This window comes from Cavia porcellus, unplaced genomic scaffold, assembly GCF_034190915.1.
Source record: "Cavia porcellus strain 051 isolate PalLab524CR breed Dunkin Hartley unplaced genomic scaffold, mCavPor4.1 scaffold_7, whole genome shotgun sequence".
Classification (NCBI taxonomy): domain Eukaryota; kingdom Metazoa; phylum Chordata; class Mammalia; order Rodentia; family Caviidae; genus Cavia; species Cavia porcellus.
This window is the reverse complement of record NW_026947490.1, coordinates 63,540,690-63,557,626: the sequence shown is the minus strand read 5'-3', so window position 1 is coordinate 63,557,626 and position 16,937 is coordinate 63,540,690. Positions and strand designations below refer to the sequence as shown.

Genomic DNA, 16,937 nt, shown 5'->3' with positions numbered 1-16,937 from the left:
TAAATGCTGCCTATTTCTGTCAATACAGCAGTAGTCTATTGTGAGGCAGGCCCATAGCTCAGCCCGTCTGTGTGTCAGGCACTTGCTGGTATTGTTAGCTGACCATCCTTGTAAGGGATTTCCTTTTGACTCCTCCAGTGGACGGGACACTGGTGCAGCCTTGTCTATATACTGCACTGGCCTGACACCTGCTGTAACTCAGCAGACAGGGGATGTGTGCTCTGCAGTCTGATATCAAAACATACTCTCTGTCTGGCCAGCATTGGTGCTTATGTGATCCCTGTTTCTAGCTCAGGTATCTATTAGCGTGGCTGCCTGGCTGTGAGGGGTGGCTTGTACCTTTATGGGGGCCACACTGGTGATTGACTTGCTGGCCTGTCAGGCAGTTATTTCTGGGGGGACAGCAGACCTCCACGCCTTTTATAATTGTTCCCAACATCCCAGAGGCAGGCACAGCCATCTGTGTGCTGCCACAAAGCCCAACTGAAGCCCTCAGAGATGATGTGAGGGTTCAGTTCATAGGGGTTTTCAGGGTTAGCCATCTGCAGGGCTTATGCCTGCTGAAAAGCCAGCTTTGCCACCCCAAATGCCTGCTTGGCAACTTCCGCCCTATCTCATGTTACCCCTTTTAACTCTGGTTATACAAAGGATTTAAGATCTGAGCTAAGTGGGGAATAAAAGCCCTGGGATATCCCAGACATCTTAGATAAGTCTATAACTGTTTCATTGTGACAGAGAAGGACACCTCTGCATTTCACCCTTAATGTCTCTGGTATTGCCTCTGTTCTGCCTGACCAGATAGCTCTCAAAACTTACTGCCAACTGCCAGAGAACCCAGGTTCCTGTACCTTGGCCTTCTTGCTGGCCCATTTATATCCCGTTAGGCGCAGCTAGAGGCTGCGCGTGGCATGCAGGAGAATCAGAGGTTGACATAACACCATCAGGGTAATGAAGCCCACGCACATCCCACAGGGCTGACCACGTTGCCAAGTCCTTTGGCATCAGCCTTCTGCACACAATAGGGCTGTGCAAGTAACCCTGTGACTGTCCTTTGCCTTTCTTCTCAAGTGGAGGTGAACTGTCCCTGCAGCTTCAAGCCCTAGAGGATGACCACTCCCAAGATGCCCTTAAGTACTCAGGAGCTGTGCCCAGTATAGGCTCCAGGTTCAGACAGCCTATACCCAGACACAGTCCCTGGTTTTACTTTGATGGTACATCCCTCATAGCCCCCTCTACAGGTCATCTTACCCGGGAACTTGGCAGGATTGAGTCTATCTCATGACCACTAAAATGGGCATGTGATGCACATTTGTTGGGATCCAGTAAGTGCCAAGCCACCATGAGACCCCCAGTCCTCCAGCACTCCTCTTAACTGGACACCTCGACCCTGCCCCTAATCAACATTAAATACCTGCATGGCCAGGTAGTCCTGCAAGTTATGGTCTGGCTCTCAACTGTGTGCTTCCCCTGGGGAGCTTTCCCCTTCTGGAATTGCTGATTGGAGTGTAATTGCTTTGAAAGGGTTAACCGCCTGTTATTCAGCTGGGCTGTTCTCAGTGTGTTGGGCTGTTCTCAGCCTATTGGCGGTTTGTTTACTGGAACTCCTCTTCAGAGTTTCTTGCAACTATACCTTAGCCTGCCTCCTCCACTGGCCGCTCTAGCTCTGCCACTGGCTCCAGGCAACTGCTAATTCCAGCTGCCCCATAGCCTTTTAGAGACCTAGTGCCAAGCCCACGTATTTATCATCAAGTGCCAACACTGCAATTAAACCCGAAGACTGTGGTTTTAGTTAAGAGAGAAAAAAAATTCTGTGTTAACATCTTTGTCTTAAAAACAATAACAAGTGTGCCATAGGTTCATCACCACTTGCTAAACCTATCTGTCTGACCCTGGAAGCTATAGCTCAGCTATTTGGACAGTATCTGTACCTGTTGCTTTCCTTGAAGTTGCTAAGCCCGGGCCCTGAGCCTGCCTCTGGCTCTGACCAGCAGCCCATCTCTTTTAACTCTTTGCTGTGGGCCATTGTCTTCAGAAGGTTTCTGCCATGGCCTGGGCTGTGACAAATCCTGTTGCACTGCTCCAGCTGTCTTGTGACCAGTTCAGACTGGGGAGGTTCACTTGAGATCTGCACATCCCAAAGAAGAGACCCAGAGTTGTGCAGACATCTGAACGAGCTCAGCCATGTGGCAGACCACAAAGCGGTCAGCATTTATACCAAAGTACTGAGTACTATAGTAGCTGTATGCCTGTAGACCTTGGTTGTATGTATTTACATTGGGACCAGCGAAGTGTACTTCATGTCCACTGGAAATGACTCCTCCACTCACAGGCCAAACTAGTGTATCGTCATAAAAATAGTGACCCTCTAGGTTCACTTTAATTGCTGCGTTAGTGTTGAATCTTTGAGACAGCTATGCTTGACATTAGTGGTTTGTTTCTCCGGTGGGCTCAGTTTCTCTTCTTTTTTCTCTGTGGCCTTTAGGGGAGGAGGACGATTTGTCTCTGCTGACAGCCCTGCTGGAGGAGAACCAGCCAGCCCTGGCTTGTCATGCAGAAGAGAGGAGCTGCTTGCCTCAGGAGGATGGTGGACCTGACGAGTATGATGAGCTCTTTGATGCTGATGGTGATGGTGAATCCTACACAGAAGAAGCTGAGGATGGAGATGGAGGAAACGTGGAAGACCAGAAGGAAAATTTGGCCACTCTCTTTGGAGATGTGGGGGACTTAACAGATGAAGAAGTTCCTGTATCTCAACCAGCTGAAGACAGTGTTCTCCCCGATCCTGCCCCTAATCAAGAGAAAACCAATCAGCAGCTGCAAGGTGGCCTAACCAACCACTTGCCTTCTCTAATTTCCTTATGCAAGCTAGATAAAGACCACAAGCTTGACAGTTTTCATCAAAATAGCTGCTGATTCAAGGATACAGATAGTGCATGAGTTGGAAGGTGAAGCCCTTAGGTTTAGTGTTTCAGCACCTGCCAGCCTCCTGTCATTGCCAGCCATGTGGTGTTCCATACCAACACTCCTCATGCCTGTCACTGAATAATATCACAGTGCTTTAGCAGTTATGTGCGTGTAGCGCCAGGACAAGGCCCACCAGCTGCTGCACATTCTATGGGAATAGAGGACCACACCAGAATTGAAGCTGTTAGCTGTGATACTACAATTTACAAAATAAATACAATCTCTTTTTTTTTGTACCAGGGCTCAAACTCATGACCTTGCCCTTGCCAGGTGGGCATTGTGCCACTGAGCTGCATCCCTGGCTGCAGTCATTTCTTGATGTCTTAAACTGTGTTACCTGTCAGTGTGCACCTGTGACACCGGCAGTAGTACATGTTTTTAACTAAGGTAGTAGAGGCTTGATTATAAGAAATAAAGAAGTTTATTTCTCCTGAGGGACCTGTTTGAAGTATAAAAGTTAATCAGCATTAAAATGTATCAGTATAAAGTTACTATTAAAAATTAATTTAGGTGACTTGTGAGCCTCAGGGTTTGGGGAAAGAGATGGATAACAAGAATATTGCTAGCATTTTTCTCATGTAGTGCTTTTTCCCACAGTGTTCTTACATCAGTCTGTTTTCTTTTCTTAGATGAGTTAAGGAAGTTGCAAGAGCAAATGAAGTCCTTGCAAGAACAGCTAAAAGCAGCCTCAATTAAACAGTCTGAAAGTCCAGCGACTCTGCATAAATCCTCTGGTAATAAGATTGAATTGGACAGTAGTGTGTATTTTTACCCAGGTATCTGTTGCAAAAGATTTTAAGCTCCTCAGTAAAGTAGCTTTACTAACTGCTTCTCCATTTAATTAAGAAAGTAAGACCACACGGCCACCGCTGAAGGAGAAGAAAGTTCAGAGAATTCAGGAGTCGGCATGCTTTTCTGCAGAGCTTGATGTCCCTGCCCTGCCCAAAATTAAACGGGTGGCCCGGATGCCAAAGCCCTCGCCAGGTGTGGTACTCAGCTCCCCACTGTGTGTGATAAGTTTCTTGGAAATGAAAGCCATAGGTTGTATCTTGTGCTTTTTCCTGCATCTCACAGTACTGCACTTGAAACACCCTCAGGTACATAGTAGATGTTTACTCAGTAAACATCTTTTGTTAGCTTTGTTGTTTCACTTGGACTGCAGTTAGTATAACCACTAGGTTGAATTCTCCAGATTGCATCTTTGCGAGAACAGGTACATACTTTTTGAGAAGTAATCAAGTTTTGTTTGAAAGCAGGTTGTACTGATCCAGAGGGCCCATTCTTTAGAAACAGCTTCTTTGCCAGGAATGTAGAAGGTAATAATACAGAAGAAGAAGAAGAAGGAAAAAAAAAAAAAAATATATATATATATATATATATATATATATATATATATATATGCATATATGAAAGGATATATGCATACAAGAAAAGGATTTATAAGCCTCATGTATTGGTTTTATTGTGTTGCCTCAGTTTGCCCAAGATTATTCTCCAAAAGACCTAAGGCAAAATGGTCCAGAGACAGTGCAGCTTGGATGAAGCAACATTTTACCAGCTAAATTTGTTCAGAAAAGCCCTTTGAATGCTCACTTTTGAGGAACCACTAGAGCCTTTAAGTATCCATATTAATTTCATAGTAAATTGTATATCCAGGGCTGGCCTCAGTGGCACAGCACCTGCCTAGCAAGTGCAAGGTCCTGAGTTAAATTCTCAGTACAAAAAAAAAAGTATATCCAGTTTATCCATTTATGACTATTGTCTCTCCATGAGACCTTTGCAGTCCTAAGGTGTTTCACTGAGCAGTGTATAAAGTTTGATTTCGAGTAATGGTTCTAAAGTCCTAGAATTGTCCTGGCCTCTGGACCATGATCCAAAGTCCCTTTGGGGATAAACAACACACTGTTTCATAAGAGAGATTGTTGTTTTGTAATGGAAAATGTCAAGCTTTCTGACCTTTGAGACCATTTTAAATACTTCTGAAACAGGAAGGGTAAGAAATTTGCAGTAGCTAGTAAAATATGTTGGTCCCTTTTGTACTCCTCCACCTCACCAATAAAATGAAATAAAGTGCAACAAGAAAAAAAGAAGAGAGAGTAATTAGTGTTGGAGATTTTCAGTGGAGAATTTGCTGTGTGCACAAATATCTACTATTTATTCCTGAAGGGGAGCTCTTGTTCCTGTATGGTAACTACTAGTGTTTACACATGGTGAGTATGCAGGGAAGGTCATGGAATAGAATAATATTTTTTTTCTTTTTTGTTTTGGTGCCAGGGATTAAACTTGACCTCATGCTTGCCAAGCAGGCACTTACGCCACTGAGCTAAGTCCTCAGCCCAAGAATACTAGTGTTTTAAAACTGTAATACACTAGATATTTGTCTATTTAAATTAGAAGGAGCGAGGCTTATCTCTTAGTGGTAGACCACTTACTGGCATGTGTAAGGCCTTGGATTTGATCCCCAAAACACACACACACACACACACACACACACACACACACACACACACACACACAAAGAATAAATACATGAATTTGAGTTAGAATCTCTCTATAGAACTGCAAGTCACATTTAACGTGGTCAGTGGTTACATGTGATGGTGGCCACCACTGTATTGGACAGTATAAAACATTTCCATCATCACAGAAATCAGCCTGCACTACAGAGATTTTGAGTGGTCTTGTGGCTTCCTCTGTCCTCTCAAGATCCGACTGTCATACATGTTGATTAAAAATGAAACCATTGTGTAAGCAGATTTTGTACTTTTTCAGTGTTTTTTCCCCCTCAATCCTTACGTTAATTTTCCAGAACCCAAAAGCTCATCTTCAAGTATGCCAAGTGCACCCTCCCAGCCGCTCCAGACCATTCCCGGGAAAAAGCACAGTGGGGTGACTAGGGATCGAAGCTCTGGGCCCCCAGGGAGCTTGGGGGAAGCAGCCCCACAGGTCTCCATGGAAACCTTCTCCGGCCTTCGGCTCAGGTCAGTTCACTGGGTAGCCTCGCTTATCCACCCTCTTCTTGAAAACAGTCTTTCTGAAGCGGCACCTTTGTGTAGCAGATTCCCAGCATCCCTGTGGCTCTTGAGCTGGGCAGAACCCACAGTAAGAATAGCAGCAGCACTGAGTTGACTCAGCTTGGTCACATGTGAAAAGCTTTAGGAACACTCACTCTTATGTATATAATGAGCAAAGGATGTTTACCACTTGTAAACATTACCTGTAAAAAGCAAATAGACAGATAATAGTATATTTAATCAGAAGGTGACAGCTAGAAACACTGACACAAACTATAAATGTTTTTACAGCTTTGGTATAAAATATTTTTTATTTAATTATTTTTCATAATGCTAGAGATGACAGATGATTTTTAAATGTATAAAGATACATAGTTTGAGGAGGACAGTAGTATCTTATATTTGATCTCACAATGTAACATAAAAACTTAGAGAATAAACTTTTAAGGGTAAATCCGTATCCAAAGAAAGCAAACCTTGCTTTAAAAATTACTTTCCTATGTCTCCATAAGGAAACACCCCAGGCACCCTATGGATTTCTGCCTATAACATCTCTCATCCCACCTTGTCAGGCGCCCGATAATCACTTGTGAGTAACATTCTCTTCCTTGTTGGTTTCTGAACCCAGGCGACCCCGAGTATCCTCCACAGAAATGAGCAAGAAAATGGTTGGCCGCAAACTGATCAGATTGTCTCAGATCAAGGAAAAGATGGCAGTGGAGAAGTTGGAAGAAATAGACTGGGTGACGTTCGGGGTTATTTTGAAGAAAGTCACCCCACAGAGTACTAACAGTGTAAGCCATGTGTCTGAGTTACTTTCCTCATTGCTGAGACAAGGTACCTGAAACCCGAAGTTAAAGGAGAAAGGTTTCTATCAGCTCCCAGTTTACGGAGGCTTCAGTCCATAATCCACGGGATCTAAGGTGCCGTGGCATGGGAGAGGGGCACCCAGGGAGGAAGTGGTCCATGGCAAACAGGGCAGGCAACTAGCAAGCAAGTGGCAACGAGCACACCAGCCTCTTTCTATCCTTTACATTTTATCCAGGCTGCCTCCCCTGAGGGCAGGTACACTCACACCTCCTTAATCCCAGCGTCACACACTCTAGATCCAGTTGCCTCTGCCAAGCCCCACCTAAGACCCCTGAGGCTTTGGGGGACATCTAGAGATGAGTCATAACACCATGTAACTGATTTCTGAGTTACTTCATCACAGGTTAACCCTGAGGACTCACATTCTTAATTGATGCCTGTCAACAAATTTTTGAAATAATTTCTAGTTGCCATATATCCTTGATTGGTATTCAAGGAGATCTACGTAAAGAATGCCCTACTTTAAGAGCTAATTGCACATGTTTCTTAGACATTTCATTGTCCAAATCATTCTCATTGTATTTTGTCACTGATTTGTTTTTTCTTTTGGTTTTTGGAGATAGGCTCCGTCTATGTAGCCCAGGTTGGCCTTGAACTCCTCATCCTCCACCCTTGGCTTTTAAGTGCCAGAACCAAGTGCATGACCTATACCCACCTACTAATCTGTATTTTTGGTGACTCATGATTTTCTCTGTGACATTATTCCCTCCTTTGGAGGAAAGGGTCAGTTATTCAGGGAGGCCGAGTTCATGGATCCTTTGGAGATCCCTATAGGTATAAGATATCAGGTCTAAAGTGCAACATAGCATAATACCTGCCACGTTTCCAAACCTGCTAGTTTTACAGGCATGGGCTCACCATGCTTTGTCTGTGATCAGTATATTGTCTTGTATTTTTTTCAAATATTTAATAATACCTCTGATATTTTACAAATTTAAATGAGCTTTTATTTTCTTCTAAATGAAGTGAAGATTTATTAACATGCAGTGGAAATCTTTATGTTACTGTTGATGATATAATTAGAGATAAATAATAGACCTGCTGAATTATGTACCCAGGGTCTATTCATGTCGGTAAGTTACTGAATGAGAGTCCCTTAGTTCTTCCTGTCCTCATAATGAGGGGAAGATGTGTGGTGTTCCTGGAAAGGCAGTGACTGCATGGCCTTGAGAATTAGAGTTTGCTGCTAGCTCACCCTGCTTCTCGTTCATCTCTTAAACGAGGAGGGTAATATGTTTCCATAGTAAGGCCCTGGAACCAAACACGGAGGTGGTATGCAGCACAGTGCAAACATTAACAGTAAAAATAAATATTTATTCTAGGGGAAAACGTTTAGCATCTGGCGACTTAGCGATCTCCGTGATCTGACATGCTGTGTGTCGCTGTTCTTGTTTGGAGAAGTTCACAGGCAGCTCTGGAAGACGGAGCAAGGCACTGCCGTAGGGTTGCTAAATGCCAACCCCATGAAGCCCAAGGATGGTTCCGAGGAGGTAAGGCTCTGATCTGACGTAAGGATTGTTTTTACAAATCAGCTGAGTTTTATCATAAACTTCATAGTAGGCTACCTCCAGACACTCAACACGCTTCTATATAGTGTTTCTATTCATCTTGTTTTTTCATTTGTTCCTTTTCTGCTAATATTTTGAATTTCTCCCTACTCTAAACTGTTTTATAACAATGACTTTTATATTATATATTCAAATTAGTTCTAAGATTCCTGGAGTGTTTTAAACTCTTATTCTCAAGTTTCCTTAGATCTTTCTCCATGGTGGCATCACCGAGGCAGTGAATTTTGCTCCGTTAACTATTACACTGACAGTTGCCATTAAAATAAAAAGTGAATTTTCATCTTTTCAAGCTTGTTGGAGTTGTGGTTCTGCCCACAGCTTCCCCAGTCAAAATTGCAAAGCTGAACCCCTGTGAATGGCAGTGTCGATCCCTGCTCCTGACTCAGCTAGAAGCTTTATTTGGACTTGAATACCCGCTACTTGGAATACCTGATCAGTTTGGACTCCTATACCCCCTACTCCCAAGGAAGGAGTTAGGGGGTAAAATTAATTTCATTATTTGCTTTCACCAGAGAATGACAACGAATCTTCATCTGTGGCTTAGGAATGTGTTTGGCTGCAAAGAACAGAATGGCTTTCAATGTGGTTTCTGTTTAACAGTAAACGGTGGGATTTATTTTTCCTGAAAATTCCACACGGGCAGTATAGTGGTAGGGCAGTGTGCTGTGAGGCTCTCCGCCTTTCCCTCTTGGCTGCAAGTCCCTGGGAGCACTGGATACTAACCCCAGAGGAGGACTCTCCACGCTTTGCTGAATTTCTCCTACAATTCCTACATCTTAAAGGAGGCTTTACACAAACTCAGATGCTTGTGTGTGTGTGCACTGAAGCAGAAGCCTCACCCAAATCCTGTAAAGGGCTTTATTACTTGGAGACACATAGCAAAAAGAAACAGCAGGCTATGATATGAAGCGAGTTGACTGGGCAGGGCTCAGATAAGCAGGACAGTCTTGTCTGCCCATGTCTAGATTTGCATGATAGCGTTTTCCCAGCATCCTCCTCTGGATGTCATAACCCGGTAACCACTGGACCTGCTGAGCTCCAGTACTCCAAGAAATCCTGTGCTAAGAGAGATGATGACCAGAATAAGGAGTAGGATCTCCTTGAGGCTGAGCATTTGACAGCCCAGATAAAATGAGGATTCTATTGGCTCAGAGGAAGAAAAAAGTGGTCCTGGGAAGACAGCTGAATGTGTCTTCTGCGCTCTGATTCCTAAAACTATGTTCCAGAGTCCTGGCTTCAGGTTCCTTCAGACCAATGGAGCCTTCTTACATCTGCCCCGAGCACTGTTTTATTCAGTCTTGTTAATGACGGTCATGCCTTTGTCCACCTTTAACCCTGCCCTCCCTCCTTCTGACAGGTGTGCCTGTCCATTGATCATCCTCAGAAGATCTTAATCATGGGTGAAGCTCTGGACCTGGGAACCTGCAAAGCCAAGAAGAAGAATGGGGAGCCGTGTACACAGACAGTTAATTTGGTTGGTTTCCACCCTGTGAGGATGTTCCTGCTAGAGATGAGGGTTATTAGTAACAGATGCTAGGTGCTTTGGCCATAATGACCAATTTGGAACCGAGTCCAGTACTTCACAGAAAGAGTCAAAATGAGATCATTGAATATAGTTAATAATTACCAGCTTAAAAAGTCAGGGATGGGGTATCAGTAAAAGAACAACGGGACTTTCACCTTGGGAAGTGATCTGTTATTGTGAACTGACTAGGTAGAAGGAGGATGAAATTGTGTTTTGCTTTCAATTCTTTGTAGTTCCAGAGATTAAACACAGTGGCGAAATACACTAAAAGCCTTATTTTATCCTAAATTTTAACTCAAAGTATATAACTTTCCAAAGTGCTTTTTTAAAAACATAGCTGCGTTGAGTTATGATTCTTGTGCCATACTCTGCACCCTTTGGTATACAGGAATCTTTAATACAGTCACAGAGTAGTGCAGCTGTCACCACGGTGTAATTTCAGATGCTTATTTTCAATACCCTCCAAGAGAAACCCATACCCACCAGCAGTCATTTCATGGTCTTCCCCCTGTCCTTGGTGAGCACTAGTCTACTGTGTATCTCTATGAATCTGTCCATTCTGAATGTTTCATATAATGGGATCACAAAATGTGACCTTTGACTTTTTTTAACTTAGCATATTGTTTTCAAGCTCATCCATGTAGCTTTAGAATCCGTCATTCCTTTTTATGGTTACATATCTATTGTACGGGTAGTTTCTAATACTTACGTTGATGGACATTGGGGTTGTGTCCACATCAGGTTATGTGAAGAATGTTACTATAAGCATTTACTCACAGTGTGGTGCAGACACGTATTTTCTGTTCTGTTCACTGTGTACCTTGGACAGGATGCTGGGCCGGATGCTTACTTTATGTTTAAGGTTGAAGGAACTGCTGGACTGGCTTGCATCGTGGGTGGGTGATTGTACATTCCCACCAGCAGGGTTTCCATTTCTTCACATCTCCACATCCTTGCCAGCTCTTTGTTGATTGTATTTTTTGTTGTTGTTTGCTTCTGGTTTTTGTAGTGCTGGGAGTTGGAAGTTGAACCCAGGGCCTTTGTTCAAAGCTTCATCCCGAGCCCTTTTTATTTTGAGATAAGGTCTTGCTAGGCCACTAAATTACCCATAACTGGTTTGAATTTGTGATCCCCTTGCCTTGGCCTCGCAGAGTGCTGGGATTAGAGGCATGGGCCACCACACCTGGCTCATTGTCTTTTATTATAGCCATCCTAGTGAACATGAAGAGGTTCTTCTTAGAGTTCTTTGAAAACTTAAATGACAAGTTCATTTTCCTTCCTTCATAATACATGAACTGGTGAGCAAGAAATAGAGACAGTTAATAAAAAGGAGATCTTAAAAGAAGTACTGAGACATCACAAAAAAGCTGGAACAGTGCATTAAAAGTCTGTTGCTAGTGCATCTAAGAGTTCACCAATACAATATGACTTTCTCTTACTGAAAAGGGCTAGAAAAACTTTGCTAGCAGCTGATTTTTAATTTTTAGTCTTACTTTATTTTGTGTGTGTGATGTTGGGGATTGAAGCCAGGGCCTCATGAATGCCAGGCAAGTATTCTACCTCTGAGCTATGTTGCCAGCCCTTTTAATTTTCTTATTTTGAGGTAGACTCTTGCTAAGTTGCCCAGCTAGCCTAGAACTTGGAATCTCCCTGCCCCTGCCTCTTGAGTAATTAGTCTTAATTATCTTTTGAGGACAAATTCAGGTACACACAATGAGCTGTTTTTAGAGTACTCAGTTTGGTGATGTTTAGCCATGAGCTGTCCGCTCTCTAGCTTTGAAACTTTCCATCATCTGATAAAATCATTCCCATTCCCTACTCCTGCCATCCTGTGACTCGGCTTTCTTTGTGACTTTGAGGCCTTGCCTGTTCTGGGCACAGCCTGTGAAAGGAGTCTCATCATGAGTAACTTCTTTCAGTGCCTCCTTTCATGGATATGGTTTTGAGGTTTCTTCTGGAAGCCGATTGTATTTCCACTATAGAAAGTGGGCAGAAAGCATGAGTGTCCTCACTCTATGCTGGACAAGTGCTTTGCGAGGGGCCTGAGGAAGGAGCCTGGCACTCTGCAGAGGCAGGCCGTGGCATCCACAGAAGGCAGGGTTATCTGCTCTTGGGCCCCAGCCCCATAGCTACTCTTCCCACAGCGTGACTGCGAGTACTGCCAGTACCACATCCAGGCCCAGTACAAGAAGCTCAGCGCCAAGCGTGCCGATCTGCAGTCCACCTTCTCGGGAGGACGGGTTCCGAGGAAGTTCGCCCGCAAAGGCACCGGCCTGAAAGAGCGACTGTGCCGAGATGGTTTCTACTACGGAGGGATTTCCTCAGAATCCTATGCGGCCTCCATGTAAGACCTTCTCGGGGCTTCTCTGCGGGTAAGGGTGGTGCGTGTCTTCCAAGAGGAAGCCTGGTCCCTGGCCTTGGTGCAGCTATCTGAAGACATGCACCTAGGTTTATTTTTCCTAGCTGCTGCCTGGGACCCCTTTAGCCTCAGGAACAGAATGAGGAGGAGTCACTCTGCCGGGGTGGACCTCACAGAAAGCCGAGGCTTCCTGACTTCCTCTACCTGACTGTGGGCAGTTAAGAGTGTCCATCACGGTGCCCGTCTTGGGGCCATTTCCCCGTGACATTCAAGTGAGGCTGCAGACGTCTCAGAACCCCCGTGCTTACCTTTTTGAACTCGGGTGCTGCGGCATTTCCTGCAGGGCATTGCTTTATGCTACCACTCCTGGCTACAACATCACTACTGATTAGACTATAGGTAGCATCTTGTGTTTTAAGTAGTCCTTAGTCTGCCTTTTTTGTTGTGGAGGTTTGTTTGTTTTTGACAGGGCCTCCCTCTGTATTGCAGACTGGCTTTGAACTCACTGTGTAGCCCAGGCTGACCTTGAACTTGTGGTGATCTTCCTGCCTTAGCCTCCTGAGTGTTGGGATTACAAGCATATGCCACCACCCCTGGCTAGTCCTTAATTATTTTAAGAGATTTCTAGACTTCTAAATCGAAGTGTTAGCATGTTTTGTATTTCTTTGGCCTTTTCAGAAAGGCCTGAAACAAGTTTGTAGTTTGTCTCCTGTGCTTCTTCTGTGTGTAAACCACCTGTCTGTGGGCCCTGGCATTAGGAAAGCCTGCTTCCCTGTCTTCAGGGCGCTGGGTCGTTGGTGTAAACGCCTCGAGGGTTGGGCTGCCTTCTGTACTCAGCAGAGCTTGGGGTTGGTGACTTTCCTTTCCTGGGACTCTTGTCATTTCAGTGCTGCAGCTGTTGCTCCTAAAAAGAAGATTCAAACCACACTGACCAGTCTGGTTGTGAAGGGCACAGACTCCATCATTCAGGAAGCACAGCAGAAACTTGGTACCCTTGTTTCTTCATCCTGCACTTTTTTCCTGCAGTGTAAAAATTCAGTAGTTGTGAGTGAGGATGACTACAACTCCCACTCTAAGTGATGACTGTCCACCCTTCGGCTAGTCAGGAATGCGATGTGGCTGAAGGCATCAGACATGGTGGCAGGACACACTGATCCTAGCTGTGTCTTCATTTTGTGCACTTTTTAAGATTTCTTGATGTATCTGTGTCAGACTCTTGATAGCGAGCATTAGAATCAGGAGGATCAGGTTCCTGGTCAACCCTCTCAGGATATTTTACCTTTTGGTAAAATAGTCCAAGGTCAGAAAATGCTAGCCCACCCTGTACTTGTGGTCCTGGCAGTGGGTCAGGGCCTAGCATGCCTCCTTCTCCATTATGCACGTTCCAGAAGTAGTGTCTCAAATGACCTCACAGATAGTAGGTGCTTAGTGTGCTAATCATTACTAGAGGTAGCATACCCTTGCATAGACTTATGTATTCATCTGATGTTAAAAGTTATAGCTTCTTTACCTTCTCTTGGCATTTTGTCTAGTTAACTTACAAATGACTAAATGACAATTTTAAAAGTGGTACGTCATGACATCACAAGATTGGATGACATTAAACAGTCTGAATTTAGACTCCCATAACGCGGGTGTTTACATGTCCCAGGAATACCACAGAAGAGCTTGTCTTGCTCTGAGGAGTTCAGGGAACTGATGGACCTGCCGACGTTTGGAGCCAGAAACTTGAAGCATTTAGCAAAAGCCATGAATTCAGGTAAGGTTGGCTTGCCTGGCTACAGCGTGTATGCCCAACTTCCCTCCCCGCCTGGAGAACCTCTCACTTTGGGCTTGTGTTTTAGGGATCCTGGGGAGCCCCAAACCTGCCATCCAGTCTATCTCTGCATCAGCCCTCCTGAAGCAGCAGAAACAGCAGATGTTGGAGCTGAGGAAAAAGAAATCCGAAGAAATGCAGAGGCGGTAAGGGTAGCAGGCCTAACAATCAGTTAGGAATCTCTGAATGTCTTACCAGGTGTCTAAAAATAAGGCTTCAGATCTAGGTTGGCTACATTTTTGTGATAACCTAAACAGCATCGAAGGCTAATGCTTCTAGTTTTGTCTAGTGACTCCTAGGAGACAGCAGATGGGCCAGACCAGGGTAGTCAATATCACTGTGGAAAAGAGAGAGGAATGATGTATGAAGAGAACGGTTGGGTAGAGGGAAAGCATATGTTTTCCTGTTTGACTCGTCTCTTGGCTTTGCTAGTTAGGTTTCTAAGTATACGGGCAAAACCAGTGAGTGGATTATTGCTGCTGTTCAAGTAAACGAGGCACTAAAAAAGAAGAAACAGAAGTGGAAGCCGGGTGTGGTGGCGCATGCCTATAATCCCAGCACTCAAGGCTGAGGCAGGAGGACCATTGCGAGTCTGAGACCAGCCTGGCCTACCAAGTGAGCTCAAGGCCAGCCTGAGCTGCATAGTGAGACCCTGTCTCAAAAAAGAAAGAAGAGACGAAAGTGGAAGTGGAAGGTGGACAAATCTAAGATTTCCTGAGCCCAGGTTTTCTGAGTAACAGTGGAGCTGCTGTTCGTACAGGCTCATCATGTGCAGTGCAGCCCGGTCCATAAATGTAGTGTCTTACTCATCTCGCAGTAACTGCAAGGAATCCTTATCCTGCTGCTTCGAACCATGTGCCACAAGGTCTGAGAGTTCGTACATGAGAGAGCGGACTTTGAACTCACCCCTGCTGTACTCCAGTGTTAACCTCCGTGCTGTCCCACTTCTGGGCTTCTAAAAGCCAAGTGGTTCCAGGAAAAGCAAAGTCAAAAGCCAAGAGCGCTGTCTCTGGAAAAATAAGAGCATGCATTTGGTCTCGGGCAAATGCGACTGGGGTGCTGATAGGGTGTCTATGGAGGTATTTATTGTTTGCCTCCAGGTAACAAATATTATTTTTTATAAGATGAAAATGAAATGTGTATGAGTGTAGGATTGTGGCCTTTGTAGAGAATGGAGAGCACCTGTCAGAAAGCATTACAATCCATCTCACACTCTTTCTGCCTTACAGAGTAGCTATAAGCAAGAGAATAATTTTGGCAGGTAAGGCAAAGATAGCTGATTGGGGCAGGCATTTTTGAGCTCTGTTTTTCGAGGCTGATTATTTTCTGGCTACGTCTTGTTATCAAGGAAACATGGGTAGTTACTTTCTTAAACTGGTGCGAGATACCTAATACCCTCAAAGTAAAGGAGGAAAAAGATTTATTTTGGTCCACAGTTTGTAGAGGTTTCAGTCCATAGTCAGTTGGCTCTGAGGCAGGGTGGCACATGACAGGAACATAGAGGAGAAATAGTCCATGGCAACGCAGAAATGCAAATTCCTTGTTTGCCTTTTCACTCCATCCAGACTGCAAGTCTATTGGTTGTTGCTACCCAAACCCAGGATAGATCCTCTCTCTTCAGAAAATCCATCGTCCATGCCCAGAACTGTGCTAAACCCATCAGTGGATCGGTCCAGTATCACATACCCGTGATCCATTCACTCCCAACGCCCACCTCTGAGCACATGCGGCTTTGAGGGGGACATCTGGATACAAGCCATCACACAGTCTGACATTTTTCAGAATTTTATTAGCCAAACAAATCATTTCTGGGTAGGACTTGATAGGCAGTTTGCAGGTCACCCTGTGGCTCGGCTTGGCAGAGAGAGCAGTGATAGTGAAAAGATCCTGGCCTGTGGTTACCTGGCACCTGGCCTGGGTCTGTCACTAGGAATAATGTGACCTGACCTTAGTTTCATCATGTATAAAATGAGGGATTTGGACAAGTTGATTTCTCAAGTTTGCCATTCTTAAATAGCTCTAAGCTACATGATGTAATTATCCTGTTGGTTCCAGTACTTCCTGTTAGGATGTCCAGATATAACCTGCACTTCATTTCTTCTTGGTAGAGCAAACTAAAGTGCAGAGAGGTCCTGCAAGTCCCAGAACTACCTGTAGGCTGGGATGCCACCACATTTCAACCTCAGGCCTGTGCTGTGCAGGAAACATCTATTAGAAAGTAGAAAGCCGTTTGATAAAACAGTAATCAGTTCTAAAGTGGAAGAATTCTAGCTTACTCAATGGGGATTCATTTAACCCACATGTGTATAAAGTGAGTCTTGTTCTTCATGTGCTGCACCAATTTGAACGATTAAAGAATGGGAGTTATTTTACCAGTTAGCAGCTGGCCTGCCTAGACGCTCCCTGTGCACTTTGAGCACTGCAGTTTCCATCTGTGTGATACCTGTGTATATTTTGCTGCTGCATGTTTCTTTAAAGATTCCTCCAAAGCTCGAGTGAAGTTGGGAGCCCAGCAGTGCCAAGCTCATCTGGGCAGCCGCCTACCCGGTCTCCACAAACTGGCGCAGAGTTCCCTGTGCAGAAGGCGATCGCTGCCCCCCAGATGCCCAAGCTCGGGCGCGGCTTCTCGGAAGGGGATGACATTCTGTTCTTTGATGAGTCACCACCACCGAGACCAAAGCTGAGTGCCTTAGCAGAAGGTAAAAAGGTAACTGGCTTCTATTTTCTTTAACATTTGTCTTCATTCATACACAGCTTGAGTTTCAAAGTAGGCACTTGGAGCCAGGAAAGACACCCAGCGGCTGTTGACCACTCCTGATAA

General features: G+C 44.6%; 1 protein-coding gene across 1 annotated transcript in view; it reads left to right on the top strand.

The window, feature by feature from the left end:
- Positions 1-16,937, top strand: part of Mcm10 (minichromosome maintenance 10 replication initiation factor) — a 34,482-nt gene that overhangs the window by 7,936 nt on the left and 9,609 nt on the right. Inside the window, exons 3-14 of the mRNA XM_013151271.3 lie at positions 2,483-2,821; positions 3,594-3,698; positions 3,811-3,948; positions 5,774-5,945; positions 6,607-6,772; positions 8,171-8,338; positions 9,774-9,890; positions 12,086-12,285; positions 13,188-13,288; positions 13,952-14,059; positions 14,145-14,262; positions 16,595-16,823. Of these exons, the coding sequence (XP_013006725.1) occupies positions 2,483-2,821; positions 3,594-3,698; positions 3,811-3,948; positions 5,774-5,945; positions 6,607-6,772; positions 8,171-8,338; positions 9,774-9,890; positions 12,086-12,285; positions 13,188-13,288; positions 13,952-14,059; positions 14,145-14,262; positions 16,595-16,823 (1,961 nt within the window). The remainder of the gene's footprint in view (positions 1-2,482; positions 2,822-3,593; positions 3,699-3,810; positions 3,949-5,773; positions 5,946-6,606; positions 6,773-8,170; positions 8,339-9,773; positions 9,891-12,085; positions 12,286-13,187; positions 13,289-13,951; positions 14,060-14,144; positions 14,263-16,594; positions 16,824-16,937) is intronic.